The sequence below is a fragment of the Podarcis pityusensis genome (assembly GCF_964106645.2).
Source record: "Podarcis pityusensis genome assembly, chromosome: 12".
NCBI classification, from domain to species: Eukaryota; Metazoa; Chordata; class Lepidosauria; order Squamata; family Lacertidae; genus Podarcis; species Podarcis pityusensis.
In genome coordinates, this window is record NC_138037.1 from 42,074,171 (window position 1) to 42,101,320 (window position 27,150).

At 42.6% G+C, this 27,150-nt stretch overlaps 1 protein-coding gene across 12 annotated transcripts in view; it reads left to right on the top strand.

Moving 5' to 3' along the window:
* Positions 1–27,150, top strand: part of RARB (retinoic acid receptor beta) — a 352,738-nt gene that overhangs the window by 264,116 nt on the left and 61,472 nt on the right. For 11 of the 12 annotated variants that reach the window (XM_080974915.1, XM_080974916.1, XM_080974924.1 and 8 more), the window contains one exon: positions 20,866–21,014. In XM_080974915.1, coding sequence (XP_080831041.1) covers positions 20,866–21,014 — 149 coding nt within the window. Of the gene's footprint in view, positions 1–4,424; positions 4,429–20,865; positions 21,015–27,150 lie in introns of those variants that run through there. The other variant, XM_080974918.1, reaches the window with a different exon arrangement.

Sequence of the window (27,150 nt, forward strand, 5' to 3'; positions counted from 1 at the left end):
GGGAAGCCATGACTGTTTTTAAAGTGGCATGATGCTGCTTTAAATGTATAGTGCAGACAAGGGTTTCAAACAGGTATTTTCGTGCCCAGGTGCTGTGATCCCCCATCCTGCAATATGTATTGAAGAGACAACTTGCTTTGGGGTTCCAAGTAGGTCATTGAGATACAACTCTTCCCTAATGCTATAACATTAGCCCAAGGCTCTGCAGCTTGGGCTCTGCCAATCCAAAGGCAGCCTACCCAACCACACAGTCAACTTCCTGATTTTCTTGTCCGCCTGGAGTGCATAAAGATGTAGCCTTTCAATCAGCTGTCATGTTGGCTGGTAGCCTACTATCAAACTGGGAGTTATTGTAAGTTGTGAAGGCCTGAACTGGTTCAAAATTGCTCTATGGTGGTTGAAGTGATTACAAAATCTTTTTTTGAAAATAAAAAATCTAACATCTTGAGCATAATTAAACTGAAGAGCTGAAAAGTATTCATGAACCCAAACTAGGTACTGAACCCATTTTTTAGTGGTTCTTCTGTGGTAGGAAGGCATTAATTTGTTCAGAAGTGGCAAATATAGATGGAGCCAGAATCACAACATGCACATTTAAACAACTAAGCTTGAATACTTAAATAATTCCCTGAATTTTGCCCAACTTTCTTCCTGAATATATATTTTATTTCCTTGAAATATTTAGGCATCTGAGGCTGAATCGCCTTTGTTTTTTCATCAAAGCTCTTAACTATAAAAGTCTTTTTCTTTGGGCCATTTCAACTTCAAAAGATTTTTAGGGCCTAGTTTGTTGGAAAGCTTGGGGATATAATTAGCTCAAATGGAAATAGATGCAAGTGAAATTTAGTTCCTAATGTTTTAATTTAGTGCTGCATTGCTGTACATTATTGAAGAGGAGAATACTTGAAAGCAAATGTAATTATTTCATTATGGTCCTCAAAATGCTTCCATTGGCCTTAATGACGAGAAACTGCATATGGAATCATACATTTTAATCAGCCTTTCATATTGTTGCATCAGATAAATAACAAATAATTGATGAAAAAGAAATCTTTCTGAATGGTTTGTTTCATACAGAGCTCTTGTTGCAGTTTAATAATGAAATCACATTTTAATTATCTAGAATTATTACAGTAGCGAAACAGCTAGAATACCGCTGTTTTCTTAAATTCGCATTATGTGCACCAGAACCAGTGAAGAGTACTGGTTATAGATCAATATCTCACATACAGCAGCTCTGCTAGTCCCTTTAATTGGAATGGGTGTCCTTGTTAGAGGATGGATTTTTTCATTGCTGTATCAGTGGCAACGTTCCCGTTCATTTTCAAAGGAGAAAAATTAACATTGCCTATACAGTGAATCCCTTGTTATTTCTGGCAAGAAAAAACAGCTTTCAGTGCGTGTCTCTAGTGGAGTGACAGTTTTATTTGCCAGAAGAGCGGAGAAAGGTACACGGCTGCCAGTATTAGCTGTAAAGAACTGGGGACCAGCACAAGCAACCCCTTACCAAATGCACTGTATCATGATGAGTCTAACCAAACAAGCTTTCCACTTCCAGAACTGGAGGCAAACCATTGGGCATGTTTACTTTGGGTCAGTGCTGAATCAAAGTTGGTTTAACAAGCTTTTGACTGGCAGTATTGTATTAAAACACATGGGAATGAACGAAGTTGCATTGCACAGATCAAGGTGTACTAATCTGAAGATAGATAATTGTGTCTTCAAATTCTTTATTGTTGGTCATAATTGCTTTGGCAAACTGGATTGCCTTCGTACTTCTATCTCCCATACTACTGCTGTTTCTTCTCTTCCTCCTCCTCCTCCTTCAAAATGATGGTGTCATTGTCACTGCTTGTCATCTTGGTGCCTACATAACTCCCAAGTTAGTCACATCCTGGCAAAGCTGTTTTCTTCTTGATTTGGTCTGATACGTTTTTGACTTTTTATCCATGCTGTACTAATATTCTTCCAGAAACTTGCCCTGCCCTTGTATGTTTAGGTGGTCGGTTGTGTCTGATTTTTGCCCAAACCAAAACATAACTTACCCTATTCCTTTCTTTTAAATGTGCAAGAACACTAATTATTATTGATTTTAAATCTCACTACAATTACAAGTAACTGTGATGAGTGGCAGATAAAAAGTAATAGTCCATGGAGTTCTGGAAGTGTTTCATGTTTGTGTGTAGTGCTTTGCATGATCAATATTAACTGCCCCATTGAAACTAACTGCTGTATCAAATAACAGTAAATCAAATGAATGTGCTTACAGATTATTTATTGAAAGCTTTAATTGTTCACCGGGGTCCTGCTTATCTGAGGAAACAATAGAATGTAGTGATTGGACAAACTGGTTTGTAAATATTGAAACTGCCATAAAACACCCTGCTATCTCTAACCAGCTTAAGTGCTGGTTCACAGGCTTAGAAAGCAGAAGATCCCGGTTCAGTTGCCAGTGTCTCCAGGTAGAGCTGGAAATATAACTGTCTGAAACCCCCAACAGTTGCCATCTGCCCAGTGTAGACATTACTGAGCCACACAGGCCAATAATGCAAGGAAGCTTCAGATGGACTGTCCCAGTATAATGTAGCTTCATCTGTTTATGACCACTTAGTGAAACAAAACAACCAAATAAATCAACTTGGAAATCTAGGCTTGGTAGTGGGAATGACTCATTTCCAAATGAACTCTTTTTGTCCTTGGTAACGCTATAAATTTTCTAAGCCACCATATGAAATCTATATGTTTGTTCTTAGTCCTGTATCCTTATTGCTAAGAGGGACACAGGTGGCGCTACAGTCTAAACCACTGAGCCTCTTGGGCTTGCCGATCAGAAGGTCGGCGGCTCGAATCCCCGTGACGGGGTGAGCTCCCGTTGCTCTGTCCCAGCTTCTGCCAACCTAGCAGTGCAAGTAGATAAATAGGTACTGCTGCAGTGAGAAGGTAAATGGTGTTTACCTCTGGTTTTCGTCATGGTGTCCCATTGCGCCAGAAGCAGTTTAGTCATGCTGGGCACATGACCCAGAAAGCTGTCTGTGGACAAACGCCGGCTCCCTTGGCCTGAAAGTGAGATGAGCGCTGCAACCGCATAGTTGTCTTTGGCTGGTCTTAACTGTCCAGGGGTCCTTTACTTTTACCTTTTTGCTAAGAGTAAAATCAAATAGAATCTTAGCTATAATTCTGTTCTTGTTCGCTAAGTATTTCACTCATCCGCACAATGGTACTCATTAGTTTGTCTGCTCTACCAGCTCAAAGATTTCCCATAAGAGGAATTTTCTCTAGGGGTCAGGATCCAGAACAGGCAGGGAATAACCTGAGGGACCGGAGACACATGATGTGGTCCCAACAGGTTTTGGTCAGGTTTCATAGGAGGCGGACGAAGGAAGTTGAGGTGGGTCTTCAAGGCAAGAGGACCTGGAGACCTTGTTAAAGTCTCTGCTGTGGGGCCAACCACTGAAGATGCCTGGAATATGCCCACTACAGAACTGAACTGGCAACATTTTGTCACGATCATATGGCTTTTTGCACTCTAAATGCTGGAGGAGACAAGTAAAACTTATTCATCACCCTCCCCTTCCTTCCTGGCATATTGTAGCGAAATATTGCTTATGAAAATTCTATTAAATCAATACAAGTGTAAATAAAGCATTTGGGAAGCACTCTGTGTCTGTTGATTTTTGGTACTGATACTAGAGGTGACTGGCAATCAGATGAACATCCCATTTTAGTTGTCCGGCACTTCAGCCATAAAAACTATGAAAAACATAAAAATCAATATAATCAATTATTGGTATTCTATACCCTGACTGGCAAACACTGGCACCCAGGTTACCATTGACAGCGATGGTGGAGGGTCATTGCCTGATAAATTGGAGCACTAAGTTTAATTGAAACCCCCTCCCAATTGTAATTGATGAATCAAATTGACTAATCCATTAAAATTGCGTGTCTGGTTTTGTTACCCATTGATTTTGAGAACGGCCCCCATGAGTAAGCTAGAAGGAATGGTTATTCTTTATTTATCACCCAATTTTGTCAAGCACATCAAGACTTTATATCTGTCCATGTTCTTATATGTCTGTAGTCAATACACATGGAGAAGGGTAGCCAGGCAGTGAGACATGAACAGCAAGGCAGACACAGCACACAAGACAGCAGGGATGGTGAATGCACACCACGGACAGTTCACAGTGAGCCACTTGCTTCCACAGGGCCTCTTCACCCAGCCCTTGCTCCGCCCTCTTGCCTGAAGAAAGTAGATCCTTAAAGGGCCAACCGCCTGGACTGGCGCTTCTCCTCTCTGGGGCATCCCACTTACTGCACTTTATGTTCCTCTGGATAGGAGCAGTTGTACAGGAGTTCCAGGATCACAGAACTCCCAGCCACCAGCCTAAGGCTCTATGTCAGGAGACTGGACCAGTTCACCAGCAAGCAGCACGGCAGCTTCAGACCGGCTCATCCTCTGACTCTGACCTCAAGGCCATTGCCTTCAGAGATCTGGTTGTGTGTCTCTTTGCTGAATTTTAGTCATGGTTTGAAGACATGTCTTTGAGATAGAGTGAGCTGTTAATTTTGAATAGACAGTTTATTGCTACGGCCACTGTTTTATTGTAGTTTTTGGTGGCGATTGTGGGGTTAATGTTTTTTTAACAATTAATTTTGTAATTATGTAATGGATTTTTATTTATTGTTATTTATCACGATATTTAGCTGGTGGCATATCACGATGTATATATCGCCCAGCCTTAGTGTAAATCCCCCCTTTACATTTTTTTAAAAAACTGAATATGAACCTCCAGAGAATTTGTGGAGGGAGCAGCAGAAATTTTGATAAGGAACTGTTAAAAATAACTTTGTCCTGCTGCATAGATCACCCTGTGTACCTGTACAAATTGGCTGACCCTAAGATGAGACATGGCCAATTAGTTAAGCCATTGCCTAGTGCACTGATGATTTCTGGTTTGCTTTGTTTTGTTTTGTTTTGAGTACTTACAAAACGTAAATCCTGCAGAGAACTGCTCAGCGACTTGCTCCGAACAATGGGGCTATTACCTGCTTTGTGATGCCCTTTGCTTTATAAACAGGAAATTATTTTTCACTGAATACAGTCTGCTGAGTTAAAGCCCTTCACACCTTAGAGAAATGAGTAAATCAGAACTTAGAAATAGTTATAATACTACTAATAATTGTAATAGAAAGCAAAACAGCTATGGGGGGAGAACGCTTCTAAATGTGACATATCAATATAATTCAGCATTGTGAGTACACTGTTATGTGATTTAATCCAAGGAGAAAGATACAAACTGCCACTTGTTTTTTTGAACAATTGAAATATTACTCAGTTAAACATCTCTGCTGGGTTTTTAAACGACCCTTTCCAATGGACATGAAAAGGAAGGTATGTAGGAAATCAAAGTTTCACATCACTGCATCTGGCATCCCAATTAATTGGGATGATCTGTAATTTTCAAAGAATGTGGCACTAACCTTGAAATATCTCTGATCATTAAGTCAGTGCATTAATTTCGGGATTGAACTTTGCTGTGGAGTTTTACGTTTCTATAATTAAACAGTCACAGAAATTGAGAAGTGCAATGCCACATGAAATATCACTTGACAGGTGAGTTTTACTGCATGTGATTAGAACACTGACATTTTTGTCTGTCTGTGTGATATTGGACAACTGAAAAATGTACTGAAGGTATTAAACCTCCCATATTTTCTCTGGCTCTAAACCAGGATGCAAAGTGTGATAAATAATGTTGTAGGAAGAGTTCCTCTGAAAGAATTTAAAACACATTTATGGCAAATGTGTTAGCAATCAAAACTAATAAAAAATTATGGACAGAGCTGGTTTAAAAGAGGAATATAATCTCTTTATATTGCTCTTTAGCAATATGCTATGATTTTTTGGTTTACCTCAGATGTGAGATATTCCCTCCTCGGGGAAAAGCCCCGAAGAGCCGCACACATACTCCACGCGGCTCTTTAAAGGGAGCGTTGAGCAGAGCCTCCCGTCTGCCTTTGCTCCATAAGACGCACACACATTTCCCCTTACTTTTTAGGAGGGGAAAAGTGTGTATTATAGAGCGAAAAATACGGTAGAATCTTAGCTATAATTCTGTTCTTGTTCACTAAGTATTTCACTCATCCGCACAATGGTACCCATTAGTTTACCTGCTCTACCAGCTCAAAGGTTTCCCTATACCTAGGTAGGTCTTCCATCTTGATTCTGAATGGTGCTTGGCATCCAAACGCAGCCGAAGACTCGCCTCTGCACCTTCAGAACCCTTGCACTGAGTTTAGTGACAATATCTCAGGAGGCGCCAAACTGGGGCAGGTTGGAAGTGTCCCACCAAATTGGGCAAAGGTTCAGAGGCCCATTATGCAAAAAAAAGGGGGGCGAACCCACATTTCAGTCCACCATCTTGATTCAAAATGGCACCAACAGAATCCGCCTCCTTCGCCTTGGGAGTCCTCACTCTGAGTTTGGCGACAATATTTCAAGCGGCATCCGAACCCATAGCGAACAAATATGAACCCCATTCCAAAATACATAGCAGATTTCTTAAGAGCGAGCATGTCTCAACTATCAATTAACTACATTCAACTGTACTCCCTGGGGCATATGCAATTGTGCACACGCTCATTAGTAGCAAAAACGGGTTGACTGGAACTTTTTCTAGCATTGCATTCTGGCAAACAAGCCCAAAATTCTGATCAGGTCAGTAGTGTTCTAATTAGCGTGCAATCCTAAACCTGTGCTGCTTTTATGCTTGTGCCTGTTGCCTCTTCAGGTTTCTTTTCCAAACTTAGCATCCCAGCTATTACGTACAGCGTACAGACTGCAGAAGAAACTGCACCATGCAGCTTAATTGGAGCAGAAGGCAGTTCTGCTCAGGGATTTGCAGGGTAGGAAAGACTCAGCGAGGTTGTGGGTAGCCCTGACTTCTGCAAATCTGGGAAGCAAAACTGCATTATGCTTTCAGCTTTCATTGACATCAGATGAAAGCATAATGCAGTTTTTAAAAAGTATAGCAAGGGCAAAGAAAAAAGAAGAAAATTATGCTGGGAAGCAGCACCCATGCAGATGAAGGGCTACAGAACAGTCCCGAAATGGCAGATATATTAACTTGGCAAGCGGAGTAACTGTTTTGGAAGCAGATATCAAAATTGGGGCATATACCGTGTGAGTCCCACTCGCAGGCCTCCTTGGATCTTTTTTTGTCAACAGAGATATTTAAAATAAGCAAGTCAGCTGAAATGCATTGCTAAAGAATGCACAAGCCTTTAAATGTGGGAAGGTAAACAAATGTCAGGGTTTCGATGAGTTTGCATCCACATTTATTACAGGAAGCAGGCACAATCTCCAGCAGATCGGCATGTTGATAAGGCACTCCTCTTTATTTTCTGACTCAGAGAGGCTGATGCGGACCAGCATTACAAAAAGATATACTCCTGTCACAGGGCCAGGGTCAATATTCACATTAACTCCAGTAGCTGCTGATACATGATTCCAATGGTTAATGTTACACTACTGCAATGGGAAAGTAGCAATTTCTAGATGAAAGGCATTAGGGAAGAGGATCTTACTCATACTCTTACAGCTTCCTAAGCTTTGCAGGAACAAATAGGGAATGGAGAGTACGGCGCTAACGTAATTTTAAAGGGGTGCCATGTCGATTGGAAAATGCAAGGGCACACATTTTGAGAAAGAAGCTCTCGTTTAAAAGTGTCATATGCTGCAATTGCACATAAGGAAACAGAGCAAGTTGCAATTGTCACCCCTTGGTGTACTGTCTAGAGACGTCTGGACCCTTTTAAACTCCCCCCCCCCCAAATTAAATGAGGAAATTATTGGACTGTTTTAAAGGTTCCTTCTTCCCCATCTTGCAAACTTGTTGTTTAGTCATTTCCAGTTCTTCATGACCCCATGGACCAGAGCACGCCAGGCACTCCTGTCTTCCACTGCCTCCCGCAGTTTGGTCAAACTCATGTTAGTAGCTTTGAGAACACTGGCCAACCATCTCGTCCTCTGTCGTCCCCTTCTCCTTGTGCCCTCCATCTTTCTCAACACCAGGGTCTTTTCCAGGGAGTCTTCTCTTCTCATGAGGTAGCCAAAGTATTGGAGCCTCAGCTTCAGGATCTGTCCTTCCAGTGAGCACTCAGGGCTGATTTCCTTCAGAATGGATACGTTTGATCTTCTTGCAGTCCATGGGACTCTCAAGAGTCTCCTCCAGCACCATAATTCAAAAGCATCAATTTTTCTGCGATCAGCCTTCTTTATGGTCCATCTCTCACTTCCATACATCACTACTGGGAAAACCATAGCTTTAACTATACGGACCTTTGTCCTGCAAACTAGGTCGCAGCAACTGAGGCGACCAAACGCAACCTCCTGAGGGGTACTCTCCATCCTGAAACCGAGGTTGCCCTGAAATCACATCTCTCCTTGCAGTTCATCTTGAAAGAAGCTAATCTATTCTAGCCAATAGGAGGCTTCTTTCAAACATAATTGTGGCGCAGGTGGATGTTTTCAGCCAGGAAAGTCACACCTGGGGATGGAAGGGGGTGGCTCAGTTGTCTCCAATAGAAGGCTTTTTGCAAGCCTGGTTGTTGCAGGTGCCGGAGATTGCAGCCAGAGTGAGTATTAGCCATCCCCGCGTCATCTGTACTCTTTAGGAAGTGCATTCACACACACCACTTTCTTCAAGCCTACTTGCTGGTAAGAGGGTGAGGAGAGAGAGTGTGTTATGTGTGGTTGCCAGGGTGTGTATAGCTGTTGTGCGAGTCCTGTTGTGCTTACGGTCCTCAAAGGGTCAGTGATCCCAGTGTAGCAGCATTTATTGCAGAGTGTTTAAAAATGCCTGAGCATTGTGATGTAGCATGAGAGAAAAATGTGTGTGTTTGTGTGTGTGTGTGTGTGTGAGAAATGTTAAACTGAAACAAACCCAATTGTTGGAGCCTGTTGTTAAGTATTTAATGATGTGTTTATGTTTGGTAATCTTGACAAGTACAGTACTTGGAAGCATATTGCAAGAACTCAGCATGCTATATAACAAATTCCAGAGGGATCGGCCATCTTAATCTGTGGCAGCAAAAACAACAGAGAGTCTTGTGACACTTTCAAGGCTAATAGTTTTACAGCACAATCCTATTCAGAAGTAAGTCTCTGTGCTAATATTACATTGGTCTCAAGGATGGTGTTAACCCCCCCCCCCCTCCACAGATAAAATGAAGAAGAAAATTGGATGAGCTTAACCAAAGAAAAATCAATGTAGTATTTAATTTTCCAGAGCTGGTTTTACAACTACAGTGTAAGTTGCCATATTAGAAGTCAGACTACACACACACACAGGCACACACTTTTTGGCTTTTGGCCCATCATATAACTATCGTATATAGAGCAATTAGCTGATTCTGATCTTTTTTTAAAAAACCACACACACACACTAACCTGTCTGGAGGAACCAAACTGCAGCTGAAATCGATCCTCAGAAAATTATGAGCCAAAATTAAAATGATGTGTTTCACAGAATAATAGTTTTAGAGACAAAGATGAGTGTAATAGCTGAAAAAGCATGAACCTATTCCAGCTGACAAATGGGAGATAATGAAGGGGTGTGTCCTTCCAACATGCTGAGTTTTAATCGCCAGCTGTAGTCTAATGGCCATCACAGATACTCTTCTGCTTAGCAACACAGGAGCTCTCAGAACTTTAAATTGGGATGGGAAGGTAGTATAAATTAAGGAGCCGATATAAATTAAGAAGTTACGTACAAAATGCTGTTTTCTCTCTGATAGTTCACCCTGGTCCAAGCTTTGTGCCTGTGCAGAAGCTACACCAGGGATGGTAGAAACTATGGCCCTACAGATACTACAACTCCCATCATCCCTGACCATTGGTTATGCTGACTGAGGCTGATGGGAGATGATATTCAGTAGCTTCTGGCAGTTCAAAGGTTCTAGTCTACACCGTTGCAAGGCTTTTGGGGTGCATATCTTGGGTCATGCCACGCTGCAGAATGTTTTGTGTAAGCCTTGTACATTCTTACCTTCGTTGTCAAATGCCTTGGTATGAAATGAGTGTTCCAGTTTGTGAAAGCTTTTCGGAAGTCGGACGTGGCTTCTGCGGCTTCCGATTGAGTGCAGGAAGCTCCTGCAGCCAATCGGAAGCTGCGCCTTGGTTTTCGAACCGTTTTGGGAGTCGAATGGGCTCCCAAAATGGATTAAGCTCAACAACCAAGGTACGGCTGTATAGTTCTTGCACATTTGCAAATACTTTACGCTGAGATGCTAAGGATGGAGATAGAGGTTCCGGCTCTAGAATTCGTTTGTACAGTATTTTTTGCCGAAGAAGAAATCTTTTCCAAAAAAGAGAAAAGGGGCAGAAATGACTGGCAGAATCCGAGACCAGGGAGAAGAGTCGGTGAAAGAAGACTGGAAGAAATTTAAAGACTATTTACAGAAATATTGTAAAATTAAGGAATTTTAGAAGGATGTTGGATAGAAACTAAGTGGTTTCCAGCTGTAATGCTTTAAGAGATACGAAAAAAGGTTTTATAAATGGGTAAAAGCTTAATGGTAAGGATTTGCTGAACTAACAAACTGAACTGGAATACAAAAAAGGGAGGTACGAGGAGGTCCGGGGAAATAAGTGTAAGGAAGATATGTTATGGAAAATTAACGACGTGTTTTTAACTGTTTTTATTTTGTATGTTTCCTTTTATTTTTCATTTTTTTGTTATATCTTAAAAACTTTATTCTTTTTTCTGTATTTTGTATTTTCTTGTATTTTTATTTTTTGTTTTTGTATTCTTTGAAACTTTAATAAATATCACTTAAAAAAAACACAAAAAAGAGAAAAGGAATCAAAGCCTTTACCTGTCACGGCCTTTGTTTTGTCGTCACTGCTGGCTGCAATCTGCACCTGTTGTAGGTGGGTGGCAAGAATAGCAGGGAGTCACCATAAACCAGCAACAGGACTCAGCCAGAGCCCTTCTGTGACCAGGTCAAACACACACTCCGTCCAGGGTCATGGCCAGGTTACCAAGTCAAGGCTGGCAATTCTCTGTGCTAATGTTTTGTTTCTCCTCTATTCACCCCGCTGAAGTGGTTGCATTCCCAATGTCACCTTCACTCCAGAGCAGCAGCATAAAATTAGCAGAAATATGCAAAACATTTTATTTATTTTTGAAGCCGCAGAAGGGGAAAATCATATGTTGCTTTGGAACCTGTGTTTATATTAGAGTTTTGAAACGTGCATTTTTTAAAAAGTGCAATAAAATAAGTAAGCTCTGTGTTTCCGATACATAGACTTTTCTTCTCCTCCTGGAAGATTATTAAAACAGATTTCTTTTCTCTTTTTTTGCTCCAGACTAGACATGAAAATTAAATGATACTGGGTTTTTTTTTCTGTTTGGAGCTTATAAATAACTTCTACAATGAAGCACACATACAAGCTGCAAAGAATCTGGTTCTAATTACTTGTACTCTAGTTGAACTTTGGCGTTTCCTTTGACTTTCTGTCGAATGTATGTGAGCCGTGTGCTTTGCACTTCTGGAGTGAATTTGTGTGCGCTCACACCACACACCCAGATCCAGACTGACTCTTTATTTGGTGCCAGTGAAAATGAGGGTTAACAGAATGTTTTGACCAAATGCAACACTTTGCCATTCACCCTAATTAGCTGAAATTGCTCTATCCCACCAGGGACTCAAAGCTGAATGTTCCAACTTCCCTTGGGGCTATCCAGGAAATGCCATTTGCTTTACAACTTCTTATTCTTTTAAGGCTCAGCTGTCTGAAGAGACCACATTAAAACCCAGCATTTAATAATCCACGTTTGTTGTAATATATATATATATATAATGAAAGGGATTTCATAAATGCTTGCCCTGTTTTTAATCAGCCACAACATTAAAACCCTTCTATCTGTCAGCAGGGTTTCACTAACAGTAAATTAGCTCTTGTAAAGCACACTTCACTTACTTAAAGATCTTATCTACAGCTTTAGCTAAACTTTATAAAAACAATCAAATGTGAAGACTTGTGACTTAAAGCTATTGTTTAAGGAATTCTTAAGTGGGTCTCAGGTGCCTCTTGGTGTGTTAAGGTTGTAGAGCACAGCAGCAACATAAACTTAATTTACTCGTTTTGAGGAAATCTGTTTCTAGAATTGTATTATTTCTTTAGCTGGATGTTGTTTGGCAACCTTGCTTCATCTGTGCGCACACCTAGAACTGCCTTCTTTTTTTCTTTCTGCTTTGTTCAGACTTGTACTTTGTTTCTGTACAAAGCACCGTTCTTTTGGATTTAAGCCTCTTACCCTTCAAGTAGGACCTGGTTTTATAATGTGTTAGTAATTGAATTCATTTGAACCAGTGTTGCAACGCCTTTAGATACTTATCAAATATTTTTTTACTGTGCAAAATGCTTTAATCATCTTTATTTCTTTTTCCTTCGGAGAAACGTTGTGAAGTAGGTAGGTCACGGTTCCCATTTTACAGGCAGGGAATTGGAATGGCAACCTGTCAAATGAGTTAGACTCTATAGCGAAACCAGCCTCCTTTTAAAAAAAGTTTTTATTTATACTTTTCAAGTTTATACATTTTATTAGTTTTACAATCAATTTTACATTTCAAAATTTGACTTCCTTCCCCCTCTTTCTGTGATTCCTTAAATTTATTTTTTTAATATCTTCTGCATATCCAAATTCATTTAATTTTCTCATTTAATTATCTTCTTTTAATATATACCGTATTTTTCGTTCTATAGGACGCACATTTTCCCCTCCAAAAATTAAGGGGAAATGTGTGTGCGTCCTATAGAGCGAATGCAGCCTGCGCCGCTAAGCCCAAAGCCAGAACAGGAAGACGGAGCACTGCGGAGGGCTCCGTCTCGCTGCTCTAGCTTGGGGACGGCTGCGCGCAAACCTCTGCAGGGCAGCGGGGTGCCTTCACCCCGCTGTCCTGCAGAAGCTAGCAAGGCTGTTCTCAAGCCAGAACAGCGAGACGGAGGGCTCCGTCTCGCTGCTCTAGCTTGGGGACGGCTGCGCGCAAACCTCTGCAGGGCAGCAGGGCGCTGCGCTCCAAAGGCTTCAGGGATCTTTGAGGCTGGCGGTGGGGGAAAGCAGCGCTTCCCCCCACCGCCAGCCCCACAAGCTCTGGTGAATGTACCGGTACCTTGAACGCACCTTGTTTTAGAGGGGGAGAACAAGAAAAAAAATTTTTTTCCTGTTCTCCCCCTCCTATGGTCCGATGCGTCCTATGGTCCGGTGCGTCCAATGGAGCGAAAAATACGGTACTCTTGTGAAACTGCAGGTTATTGAAATAATCCTGCTCAAGTTTTTATCTGTTTGCAATTTATCTGCAAATATTCCATAAACCATTTCCATTCTTTTATAAAAAGTTTGTTATCTTGATTTCTTACTCTTCTGGTAAGTTTCGCCATTTCTGCATATTCCATAAGTTTTTGTATCCATTTTTCCTTTGCTGGGACTTCTGCTTCTTTCCACTTTGGGGCAAGTAACATTCTTGCTGCTTTAGTAACATACATAAATAAATTTCTGTACATAAATTTAGGTAGTTCTGCCCCTATAATTTCCCAAAGAAAAGCTTCTGGGTTTTTTTAAATAAAAAGTTATTTAAAGCCAGTGTGAGAGCCAGTGTGGTGTAGTGGTTAAGAGTGGTGGACTCGTAATCTGGGGAACCTGGTTCGCATCTCCGCTCCTCCACATGCAGCTGCTGGGTGGCCTTGGTCCAGTCACACTTCTCTGAAGTTTCTCAGCCCCACTCACCTCACAGAGTGTTTGTTGTGGGGGAGGAAGGGAGAGGAGAATGTTAGCGGCTTTGAGACTCCTTCGGGTAGTGATAAAGCGGGATATCAAATCCAAACTCTTCTTCTTCTTCTTCTTTTGAACATCCTTTTCAATTAATGAGTTAGACTCTATAGGGAAACCAGCCTCCTGGTCCTCCATTACTTCACATGGGTGTACTGGGATGCTCATCAAAGACATTTTGCCACCTGAGGCGGACAGGAGGACTGCCTCCCTCCATTCCATGTATAGAAATTGAATGGGCTGGCCATTGATTCTTACTAAAGCACTTGCCCTGGAAGGCGGCAAGCAGTCCATGTGCGACACACAACTCTCCAACAGAGAGGAATGGGGCTCAGGAAGAAAGCTGCCACTCATCCTGAAGCGATTGCCTCACAATGCCTAACGGTAGGGATGGTCTTTTACTCAGCACCAGCCCTTTTATTCTCCTCTTAGCAATGGCTGTTCATGCAGTAATTCACTGGCGGAGTACTAACTTCCACCACTCAGTGGGGGAAGAGAGACCCAGCCCCCTTGTCATAGGTCCCACATGGGTAGGCAAACTAAGGCCCAGGGGCCGGATCCGGTCCAATTGCCTTCTTAATCCGGCCCATGGACGGTCTGGAAATCAGTGTGTTTTTATATGCAGAGAAGAAGAGAAGAGTTTGGATTTGATATCCCGCTTTATCACTACCCTAAGGAGTCTCAAAGCAATCTCCTTTTCCCTCCCGCCCCCCCCCCGACAAACACTCTGTGAGGTGAGTGAGGCTAAGAGACTTCAGAGAAGTGTGACTAGCCCAAGGTCACCCAGCAGCTGCATGTGGAGGAGCTGGGAAGCGAACCCGGTTCACCAGATTACGAGTCCACCGCTCTTAACCACTACACCATGTGTCCTTTTATTTAAAATGCATCCCTGGGATATTTGTGGGGCCTGTCTTGTGTTTTTCCATGAGCAGAATGTGTGCTTTTATTTAAAATGCATCTCTGGGTTATTTGTGGGGCATAGGAATTCGTTCATTTCCACACACACCCCAAAATATATATAGTCCGCCCCCCCCCAAGGTCTGAGGGATAGTGGACCCGGCCCCCTGCTGAAAAAGTTTGCTGACCCCTGTCAGAGGACATCACTTGACAGTTGCAGAGGCACCAGTGCTGCTGCTTTAGCACAGCCAAGGTGCAAAACTACCAAGTGGCTAGAAGCATCCCACATCAGCTACTAATGTTGCTGAATGTACATTACAGTGCGGAGTAGTTTTTAAAGTTTCAGACTAGGATCTGAGAGACTAGGGTTCAAATTCCCACTTGACCATGAAGCTCACTTGGTGACTTAGGCCAGTCACTGCCTCTCATCCTAACCTTACCTCACAAGGTTGTTGTGGGATTAATTGAAGACGGTGGGGAGAATCATGTACTCTTTGAGCTCCTTGAGAAAAAGGTGGGATGTAAATGCAATTATCAGATCCTGTTGTTGAATGCCACTGAATGGGGAAGCAGAAGATGGTAGTTCACTTGCAAACTGCTGCGTGCCTCTAAGAATTAACGTGCAAAGTTAAGAGAGAGAGAGAGAGAACCCTAAAACATAACAATTACTTGCCACATCCTGCGCCCATTTGCTTACTTGACTGCTCAAAGCTCCATCTTGCCCACCATTACCTATTTGTTTCTGCTTGATAGGAATGGACAAAAACTCAACATCTGCTTAGATGTTGACACCATAGAGAAAGCTGGGTTACTTCACTGAGCAATACACCCAGATCGTTGCAGCCCTTCCTGTGAGGTCAGGCTGCAAAGCAGTATTTGCAGTCCATTCATAAGAAATCCATTGCAGAGCCAGGAATATTCCAGGCCCCTCTGGTTCAATAACTCTGGAGATAAGTGATGTGGATTTCTATTGGCAGCTGAAAATTTCTGGTTGTATAAATACTTCACTGCGATGGATAGAACTCAGTAGCAGTTAATTATTTCCTGTGTAAAACCAATACTTGGATTACTGTTTTAGAGCTTTTAGATAGACATTTCCCCAGATTTATCAGCTTCAAGACTATTTTGCCAGAGAGCTCAGTGGTAGCTTTTTCTGCATGTAGTTGGCTCTGAATTGTGCATCTGCAAAGCTGTCTTGATATCTTGAGTAACCCAAATTCCAATAGGTTGATTAGCATCAGCCTGAATTTTGTTCACGCATAGTCAGCAGTTTGACTACTGTAGAAGAAGAAGAAGAAGAAGAAGAGTTTGGATTTGATATCCCGCCTTTCACTCCCTTTAAGGAGTCTCAAAGCGGCTAACATTCTCCTTTCCCTTCCTCCCCCACAACAAACTCTCTGTCAGGTGAGTGGGGCTGAGAGACTTCAGAGAAGTGTGACTGGCCCAAGGTCACCCAGCAGCTGCATGTGGAGGAGCGGGGAAGCGAACCCGGTTCCCCAGATTACAATACTACCGCTCTTAACCACTACACCATACTGGCTCTCCATACTGTAGGTGGTGGATGTTGGTCTTATTGTTTGCTCTGGGACCATAAAAACAGGGAGCACAGTTGTTTTTAATGTCCATGTATCCCAACTACCTCAAAGCCTAAAAAACATCATTGTAGCCTGATAGAGCTGAATGTTTTGAATTTTATGACAGGAATTTTATCCTCTCCTAGATTGTTTGGGAACTGCATGCTTGGAATAAGGAGAGCAGATTGTTTGAGACCTCTCAAGGGCATTTGATGAACCTAATTTTAATTTAAAAGGACTAATAGATTATTGATTTAAGCAGCAAGACTGTGCACCAATCGATTCCCAGAGCACTGTATGCCTATTCTAAATAGCAACAAAAATTATCATTGAGAAAATTGTGCTTCTGGCTTCCTTTAGAAACTGTTTGAAACACTGGATCTGTACATGTTTGTTTTGAACTGGCTGATTGGCACACGCTTTTCTGTGTCCCACTTGGGAAGCCTTTACAGATATTAAGCAACCTGTTCCTCTGGGCTACACTGTCAGTGTGGAAAGAGTATTGCAGTTGTCTGGTCCCGGGGATATCTCCTCTGACTCCACTCTTAGATAATCTTTTGATTTCTGTCATAGTAATAAGTACCTTCAATTTAAAGATTTGTGATCCATGGGCTTCTTCAGAATCTCAGGGCACCCCATTTCAGAAAGTGTTTTGAAGGAAAATGTGAAGGCCCAATTTGAACTAGTTCCAGGTCCTCCAAATTGTTTTCTTCACAAATAGATTAACTGGCAAAGCGGAAGGAAGGACTTCACGGTATTTAAAGCTCCCTGCACTTGTCCTAACCAACACTTGAAGAGGTTGCTTCTGAGCATGGGCGTAGCCAGGATTTTTGTTAGGGGAGGGGCAGGCCTTTTGTTGGGGGAGAAGAACCTCAGTTTGTTACGTATTTTTGTCAATTTAGGGGGGCAGCTGCCCCACTGCCCCCCCCGGCAGCATCCATTCTTCTTGAGATTTACAAATTGCTTATTGATGTGTCCATGTGTGACTTAAAGAGCCTCAAAGATATATGGAAGGGGGGATTTAGGAATTCAGATGGATTACCATGCCTGGGAAAACCTGTGGCCTCAATCCTTATTTATAACCACCTCGGATAAGATTTAGGAAGGAGGGCTCAAAAGTCTCTTGTGTTGGCACAAGACCCCAAGAGATGATCTCAAATCCACAAGTCCGCCTCATCTCCATGGTGGAGGGTGTGTGTGTTTGTAAAGGGATTTTCTTACATAGGTGGTGGGGGTGCCCTAAACTCTTTTGTGACTGGGCGATTAAGGAGATAATCCATTACCTGCCAAACATTGACTTTAGACTAGGAAAACCACCTCCAGTCTGCTTTTGGTGCATGAAGAATGAATCTCCTTATTACTGGCAGCAGCTAGAATGGAGATCTCTAGGTGCTGGAAATCAAGAAAGAAACCTTCTAAGGCGGGGTTAGCTGAATAGTGCATGGGGTAATGAGCATCTTACATGGCACCATAAAGTGGCAGAGGGTAAATCAGAGTGGGACCAGTTCAAAAATACTTGGATTTCCACTTCTTAGTTTTATGCTGGCGTATCCACCAGCATCAACCTGTGTGTGGAGACGCTTTGTATTTACGGACTGAACTTTGTAACTGTTATACAGTTGTACTGTTTGTTGAAGTTTTTTTTAAAAGAAAAAGAAAAAGAAAAAAAGCTGTAAAAAAAGAACTCCCTGACATTCTGGAATTCTAATCAGCCAATGATGAAACGTGGGGTCAGTGAAAAGACAGAATTTAAGAAATGTGGCAGATATAATATACCGCAAATCTGAATCGGTATTTGTTTTTCAATAGAAGAATGTCCCATGAGGCCAATACTTGAGTCTCTGTAGAGGTTTTGCTCTTGTGTTTTTGCTACATAAAAAGCTTTGCCATTTCTCTGAATCATCAGACAAACCTAGCTATTTTGCCTAAGGTTGGGGTTTTTTTATGCTTAAGGTTTACATCTATTTATGCTTAATTCAGTTTCTAGTGTGAATATAAAACACGTCGCAGCTAGAAGGCAAGTTGAGTTTTGTCTTCCACACTTAAATCATTCTCTTTTGGCAAAATAACTCCAGAGAGCCCCAGCACTACCTTTTAGTGTCAAAATGCCCCAAGAAACAGCAAAATAAGAACATATATTGCATATCCACAGGGAATTGAAATAATTATGGATTTTAGGCACCAAAATCCTAAATATGTGTATAGTTTTATGGTGCCCCTATAATATTACTGGCAGTATCATATAGTTTTCTGTGACATTTTTTATGGTTGGTGCAGATGTTGACATTTTGAATCATGAGAACGTATGCCATTCTTCAGCATGTTGTAGGAATGGAGTGCATTGATGTTTACATCCTGGAAAACCTTTTACGTAATTGTGAAGATAATAATTTGGTTTTCGGGAAGCAGGACCAAGACCCAGTTTACACAGACATACATGGTGGACAGGAAGAGACCAGTGATATCTTCCCAGACCAAGAGATAGCCCAAATACTGCTTTCCATATGGTTTGCTCCACAACTCCCATAATCACTGGTGGTTGACCATGCTGGATGGAGCTAGTGGGAGTTGTAGAAGGCACCACTTTGGCAATTTCTGCCTTAAAAGATAGTACCATGTTGTAGGTGGGTACAGAATAAAATGAGTCAGTGCCTTTCCTGCTCATAGAAAAGAAGATTAAATAATCCAGTCTAGTCTTCTCATCCTTCGTTTTCTAAGTTTGGGAGGTGTTCTTTGCGTGTTCAGAGGATTGTTCAAATGTGCAACTCTTCCCACCTTCCACTGTGGTTTTAAGTGGTGCAACCCAGAAAAACATTATATAATACAATACAGTGGTACCTCGGTTTTCGAACGTCTCCATTGACGAACATTTCGGTTTTCAAACGCCATAAACCCGGAAGTAAACGCTTTGGTTTTCAAACACGCCTCAGAAGTCAAACATGCCACGTGTGGGCTTCCTCTGAGTGCAAGATCCTGAGGCCTAGCTGTCGGCTATTGAGTTTTCAGTTTTCGAACATTTCGGAGCTTGAACAGTCTTCCGGAATGGATTACGTTCAAAAACTGAGGTACCACTGTGCTTCTAAATACATGAGAACCAGAGATACACTTCTTTCATAATACCATCAGCATTGTTGCAAATTTGTTACTGTTTGTTCATTTGCCATGAAACAAGTGCATCCCTTTTATCTGTATTGACCTGAGATGAGTGGGCAGGTTTTACACGACAGGGTTACAAAGTAGGGGGCTCTGTGAATGTTTTGCTATTACTGTATTTATTGGTTGTGCATAGTTCTCTGGTTTCTGTTGGCTCTAGCCCTCGGTAGCTTTGGCTCATTTAACCAAAGGTTTGCATGATGGGGAGCCTGTGGCCCTCCAGATGTTGTTAAACTCCAACTCATATCATCCCTAAGCACTGGTTGTGCTGGTTGGGGCTGATGGGTTTTGGAATCGAACAACATCTAGAAGGCCACAGGCTCCCTACCCCTCTTCTCGTCTGTTTGCTGCTGGAGTGGAGATAGGTGTGCGTGCATGCATGCCACCTTAAAATAAAAAATATATTAAAATAACATATATAATGATATTAAGCAGAGCTTGCATGTAGTTTCCAATTTAGCCAGCCTATCAGGAAAAAATAGAAAGTATTGTATATATTGTGTTCCTTGATGTAGACTGTTGGCAGCGACGGATTTATGGCTGTGCAGGGCGGTTTTCCTGCACAGGGCGCCAAGCCGAGGGGCTGCAAAATTGAGAAGACCCATAATTGAAAAGATTGCAGTGGTTAGCCCAAGACTTTCCAGAGTAGACTTTGTGTAGGAGAAAGATTCAAATCATATTCTTTTTGTGGATGGGGATACACACACACACACACACACACACACACACACACACACACAGGCACTCTTCATGGAAGGTGTCTTTAATGTCTTTTTTTTGTATTCTAATTTGTCATGTTAATTTCTCAATTTAGGCCCTAGACCATAAAGTGTTTAATTTTTTGACTAATACGTGGGTTGCATTTTATGATCCCCTTGTTTACTGATATTGTTTATGCATTCTGAATATTTAATTGAATTAATGTGTTTTCAGTATTGATTTCAAAGTTCATTTGCAGCTTGGCTGTTGCATTTCTTAATCTGATATTTTGTTCACATTGATTGCCTTTTGAAATAATTATATTAATTACAGTATGATGTTGTTAGCCACCTTGGCCTATTTCTGGGGGGACAAACAGGGTGCAAATAAATTAAATGAATGAAGCACTTGCTGGTTTTCGCAACACTCTACAAAGCAGGCGTGCAAAGCTCACCCCACAGCCAGCTCAGGGGATTTATTATGCTCTGCACATTAATGCTTCCTGGAAGGACAGAGTGGGCACATTAATAGAGATGGTTTTGAATGTCTGAACTGGCCCAATGTAATTATCTGTCTTAAATGTTGCACCTCCCAGAAAAAGTTACATTTGAAATGGGAGATCTGTTGCGTGGATCAGCTGGTGGCATATGACAAAGCCAATATCTGAATGCACTAAAAACGTCCTCCTCTTGTTTTCTTTGTAGCAATTGAAACTCAGAGCACCAGTTCTGAAGAACTTGTTCCCAGCCCGCCTTCCCCGCTTCCTCCTCCTCGTGTTTACAAACCCTGCTTCGTTTGTCAGGACAAATCTTCTGGATATCACTATGGCGTCAGTGCTTGTGAGGGATGTAAGGTGAGTCTCCAGGCCTCCCTGATAAACTTTGCTGGTAAAGTGGGTTGAACAAATTGGGGGGGAAACCTGGATCAAGTGGTCTTTTCCATCCATGGCCTCTGTTGTCCTGTCTGAGGGCTATTTCATTGTCTCCCTTCCGTTTCTTTTGTATCGTTAGCAAAACTTCAGAAGGGCTTATCTTCCCCCATCATTTAGTTCACACTAGCTCTTGTCTGTTTTCAACTTTTGCATCGTCCCTGAAGGCTTGGTACTTCCATGCTGCTTATTATGGATCACTTAGTTGAAGCCTTGTTGAATTGTTGCAGACCCAGGGTTGCCGTTATGCAAACTCACAGGCTCCTTTCAGTTGCTGCTGCTGTTGTTTATATAATTTGCGCTACCCACAGACCTTGACATGGCGCATCAATAAAAGCACAACTTCAAGCGTTGTGCCAGCAGGAGAAGAAACACTTAGATGCAATAATGGCAAACTCAGTGGCTTGACGCAGCTAAAGTAAAATTCTGTTCTGAAGGCCACATATCACAGTGGAAGCTAAACATTAAACCTTCGTAGGAAACAATGTTTGCCTTTTTGGTTTTCAAACTTGATTAAGGATACCACACTTTCATCTTTGGGTGTTGTCTGTAGGAAAACTGGGTTTTGACACTGCAGTCAATCCCATTCAACTCCATGGGACTTCCTTTGGAGTAGGCATGGATAGGATTGTGCTGTAAGGATCCGGTCTTCTAGCCAATGCTGCTGATTCCATATAGCAGCTGTGAGTGTTACATGGCATCAGAAGCATTAGCTAGAATATATTGCATGAGTCTGTGTGTGAATACGCATGAACCTTTTGAAGTTTACATTGATTTGCTGTTGTCCTTGATGCCCAGTTGGGCTGGGTTAAAAAGTCAATATCTTGCTGTCTCTTTGATCAACAGGTAGTTGTAATCGCACAGAGATCACTTGGGTGTGGGTAGGTGTCTAGGTAAATATATTTGGACTGAAACAACCAATTTTTCATCAGTTTATGACACCTGATGTGTCCAACAGTACCATCCTATGCATTGTAAACTTCATTGCGTTAAGTAGAATTCACTTCCAACTAAATAGGCATAGGATAGCAGCCTGGAACATACAATCTTATAGCATCAAAAAATAGCATGTATTTTTTATCCTTTATCTTCCTGCCCATACATCCCAAATGCCTGCACCAACTGAACCTTGCAGAGATTCCTTTTACCTCTTGCCTGATGCATGTCCATTTTGCATAATTCTTCGTGTTCTTCTACCTATGATTTGCATCCATTTCTTGTTTTGCTCCTTCTTCGCCAACACTGTATGTAGATGGATAATTCTTGGAGCCTGCAGGTTGCTCTGCGCTTAGTGTATTCCTGCCATACCTCTTTCTTCCAAATTGAATTTTATCAAATCCTATGCTTCTGTGATGCTTTTGCAGACCGTGAGCTGTAGTAATCCCATCTCCAGTCAAGTAAACTCCCTTAAAAGCTGAAAATGCAGAGACTCTTCCTTGGTTTTGATTTCCGCAAGCAGTTCTATTACCTCCTTGGCAGCCTTGCTGTTTCATTGACATGCACCTGTAATCATTCTCAGGAGCTAGTCCAACGCCTGGCGAAGTCAATTGAAACACTCTCATTGACTTCAGATAAGGATATGAGCAGCTTCTTCCGCTTTATCACGACCCAAATACTCCATAGCTCAGGCTCTCCGCAAAAGCACTTGTCAGCAAATTGGTCTTCTCTCATCTTGATTAACTCAACCTCTTCTGTATCATTTTCCACCACCTCCTCGCCCTGAGATCTTGTCGTAAGTCGCTTTGTCTTGCAGTAATCCCTCCGTACTGAGAATTTCCTTCTTTTGCTCCACCAAACACTTTTCCCTTTGGCCTTCCTTAACCCCATCTTCATTGACAATAATTCTTCTTCAGCTGTTCCCTACAGCCTATTCTCATCTGATTTTGTGCAACTCTATCTTCCGAGCATGGAATATTTTAAAACCTGCAATAAAACGCCATATGGTGTTAATGAGGCTGTGTGAATAATGGCTAGGAATAAATTGTATTATTTTTCAATCCCTGACATTAATATGCCCGCAGTTTACCAGGATGTATTGAAAATGTTGGACACCAGATTGCTTAAATATCCAAATTAGATCATTGGGAAGAAGTGAATTGGTGAGTTATTAGTACATCTTCAAGGTTAAAAACTGTATTTTAAGTTAGGATTCCCAAAAGCACGGCAGATTTTTGAAAACTGCAACTTCGTGTTCATTCCTAGGGAATCAGCAGAACTGTGCTTTCTTGTGGGCCCTGTTTATTTGCTATTTTTCTATTATGTTTATTTCCTGCCTTTCCTCCAAAGAGCTAAAGGTGGCACACATTATTCTCGCAACAACCCTCTGAGGTAGTGTAAACCGAAGAACAAGTACTTCCTCAAGGTCATTGCTCCCCAAATAGCTTAATGCCTGAGTCAGAATTTGAACCCTGGTCTCCCAGATGCTAGCCCAACTCTCTATCCACTACCTCACCCATTATCAGGGTTAGTACAGAAGGTAATTTGTAGGAAGGGCTGAAGGAATGTGCCTCTGAGAAAAGTCATTCGGAAAACAGGAAGTCAGAACATTGGTCCAACCAGCTCTCTAGGGTTTCAGGCAGGAAGCAGTCACAGCCCTCACGGGAGATGCCAGAGATTGAACCTTGGGCATTCTGCATGCAAAGCAAATGCTCTACCACTGAGCTATGACTTTTGCATTTAGGTCCATTGTTTGCATATGCATGTAAGGTAAAAGGTAAAGGACCCCTGGATGGCTAAGTCCAGTCAAAGGCAACTATGGGGTTGTGGCACTCATCTTGCTTTCAGGCAGAGGGAGCCGGTGTTTGTCCACAGACAGCTTTCCGGGTCATGTGGCCAGCATGACTAAACTGCTTCTGGCGCAACAGGACACCGTGGTGGAAGCCAGAGCACACAGAAACGCCGTTTACCTTCCTGCCACAGCGGTACCTATTTATCTACTTGCACTGGCGTGCTTTCAAACTGCTAGCTTGTCAGGAGCTGGGACAGAGCATCGGGAGCTCACTCCGTCGTGGGGATTCGAACTGCCAACCTTCTGATTAGCAGGCCCAAGAGGCTCAGTGGTTTAGACCACAGCGCCACCCGTGTCCCTATATGCATGTAACATCGTTCATGAATCCCTACCATTCATGATCTGGGTGCTGATGCATGCAACCCAAGTGCTCCTGCTTTATTTATTTATTTATTTATTTATTTAATTATATGCTGCCCATCCAACTGGGTTGCCCCAGCCACTCTGGGCAGCTCCTATTCTGTAAGCACAAGCATATCCATTTAGCGTTGGAAAGAATATTACCATATTCTAATATGCTAAGGAGATTCTGAGTAAACATTAGGAAGAACTTTCAGATGGTAAGCACTGTTCGACAGTGGAGTGGACTTGGCTGCAGGTGGTGAACTCTCCTTCCTTAGTGGTTTTTAGGCAGAGGTTGGATGGCCGTCTCATGGATGCTTCAGTTGAGATTCCTGCATTGCAGGGGGTTGGACTAGATGCCCTGTAGGATCCCTTCCAACTCTGTGATTCTGTGTCAAGCTAATATCCTAGATAGAGACAGCGTGTTCCAGAGGCTGTTTTATTCTGGTCCGCTTTTTGACCTTCAGCTTGTGGGGGGGGGGGAATTAAAACGCTGGTCTCAGCAGTTGTAAAGCTCTTCCTGAAAGCCCCACTCTTTGCTACTGACTTTACTCTTCATTGTAGCAGCCTGCAAAAGACCGGGGCGGGGGGTGGCTTTGGGTGTAGTGGGTCTGCTTTCCCAAATAATGCCAGCATTGTGCTGGTGAATAGGAGCAACCAATGCTCTGGCAGATTCAGCTGTCTGTTAGAGCCTTGTCCCTTGTTCTAAGCAGTTAGAAGGCGACATTCCTTTGGTCGCAACACACGGCCTGGATTTCTGGCACAAGCTGTGTATGTAGCAAAGTTGCCTAGAGCAATTTAAGACAAAAAAGGAGGGAGAAAACTGCAGGAAGCACAAAGGATGCTCACATTTTTGTAGTGGGAGCCGGCAAATTTGTTTTCACAGCAGAGGTGCCTCTCTGTCTCTTGTAGATGGTTAGGGGACAAAACGCCCATAAATTCAAAACACAGTTGTTTCCCACACCAGTGTCAATCTTAAACAAAAAAGCGGGATCCCCAATGAAATATTTTGTTAATAAAGCTTCACCTAGGACAGATGTCAAAAGCAACCATGTTGCCGCATTCTGAGCGAAAGGGCTGTGCAAATTTACATGTCTGTCTGTGTTTGATGCCTCTCTATGCAGCCAAGTAAGTACTTTTTTTGTGTGTGTAAGTGTCTACTATATGGAAGGGATGCGGGTGGCGCTGTGGGTAAAACCACAGAGCCTAGAACTTGCCAATCAGAAGGTCGGCAGTTCGAATCCCTGCCACGGGGTGCGCTCCCGTTGCTCGGTCCCTGCTCCTGCCAACCTAGCAGTTCGCAAGCACATCAAAGTGCAAGTAGATAAATAGGTACCGCTCTGGTGGGAAGGTAAACGGCATTTCCGTGCGCTGCTCTGGTTTGCCAGAAGCGGCTTAGTCCTGCTGGCCACATGACTCGGAAACTGTACGCCGGCTCCCTCGGCCAATAAAGCGAGATGAGCGCTGCAACCCCAGAGTCGGCCATGACTGGACCTAATGGTCAGGGGTCCCTTTACCTTTACTATATGGAAATGATAGGAATTAAAAATAATCAGAAGAGGACCGATTGGTTGGGTTACCTGATCATGCTGCAACCAGACACTGTCAGGGACAGGCTGGACAATGAGGTGCGGTAGGAGGCGGCAGCTGGGGAACCCCTAAGGGAAAGTCCAGAAGAGTAAGGCTCAGAGCCTGGGGATTGGTGGTGGGACATTGAGGAGAGGTCAGAGGGAGAAGATTGGGAGGAGGTGCTGAAGGGATAACAGGGGTTAGTGAACAGGAGGAACCTGCGACAGGGAGCAGTGCAGAGGAGGGGGATCAAGAGATTGTTGAAGAATCCAGGGGGTCTCCCTCTCCTGCTGTGAGAAGCTCCCCTCCCCCCTGGTCTCGAAGAGCATGCAAGATTTGGAGAGCAGAACAGAGGTCAGAGGTGGGCAGATGGCTGAGAAAGCATCCAAGAGACGAGGAGTCTTAGAAAGGGCTGAGGGCAGGACCTTCAGTCCTGGAAACTGCTCTATAGAGGCAGGACCTGATGGGAAGGTCTTCCTTATCTGTGAAGATGCTTTCCTAGAAGTCTAAAGTTTTGAACTCTAAACCAGATTCTGTCCCATCAGCTAGCCCTCATCCATGCTAGGAAATTAAGAAAAATCAAAATTCTGAACTAGAATACCACCCAATGTCCTTGTCCTTGTCATGTCTACAGACCGGTCATTTTGCCTCTGGCCACGGTTCCCTTCCAAGCCAACAAAATTGAATTCCATATTGGACTACTAAATATTCCAAGGGCATTCTCCCTGGCTTGAAATATGACCTCAGGCTTTCCGTTTGTAGGGAAGAGCCATCAGTTTCCATAAGCAGTCCTGACAGATTAGGAAAGGGTACAGCATAGAATGAGCATAATATTCTGTTGTTTGCCTTATCATTGCACATTTCCAATTGCTAGGCTTGTACGTCCTGATATCACTGTTTAAGAATAGCTTTCACCCAACTTTGACAGCATTTGACCTGGTGTTTCAGGCTGAAGCATTCTGTTTACAAAGCAGCAAATAAATACTGCATGCTGTAATTCTTGGTGCAGTTCAAAGACAGTGGCAGGCTGTGTTGTTGTTGTTGTTGTTGTTGTTGTTGTTGTTGTTGTTGTTGTTGTTTTATTTATATCCTGCCCGTCTGGCTGGGTTTCCTCAGCCACTCTGGGTGGCTCCCACCAGAATATTAAAAACATGATAAAGCATCAAACATTAAAAACTTCCCTAAACAGGGCTGCTTTCAGATGTCTTCTAAAAGTCAGATAGTTGTTTATTTCCTTGACATCTGATGGGAGGGCGTTCCACAGGGCGGGCGCCACTACCGAGAAGGCTCTCTGCCTGGTTCCCTGTAACCTCACTTCTCGCAGTAAGGGAACCGCCAGAAATCATCATAGTGCTTTAAAAT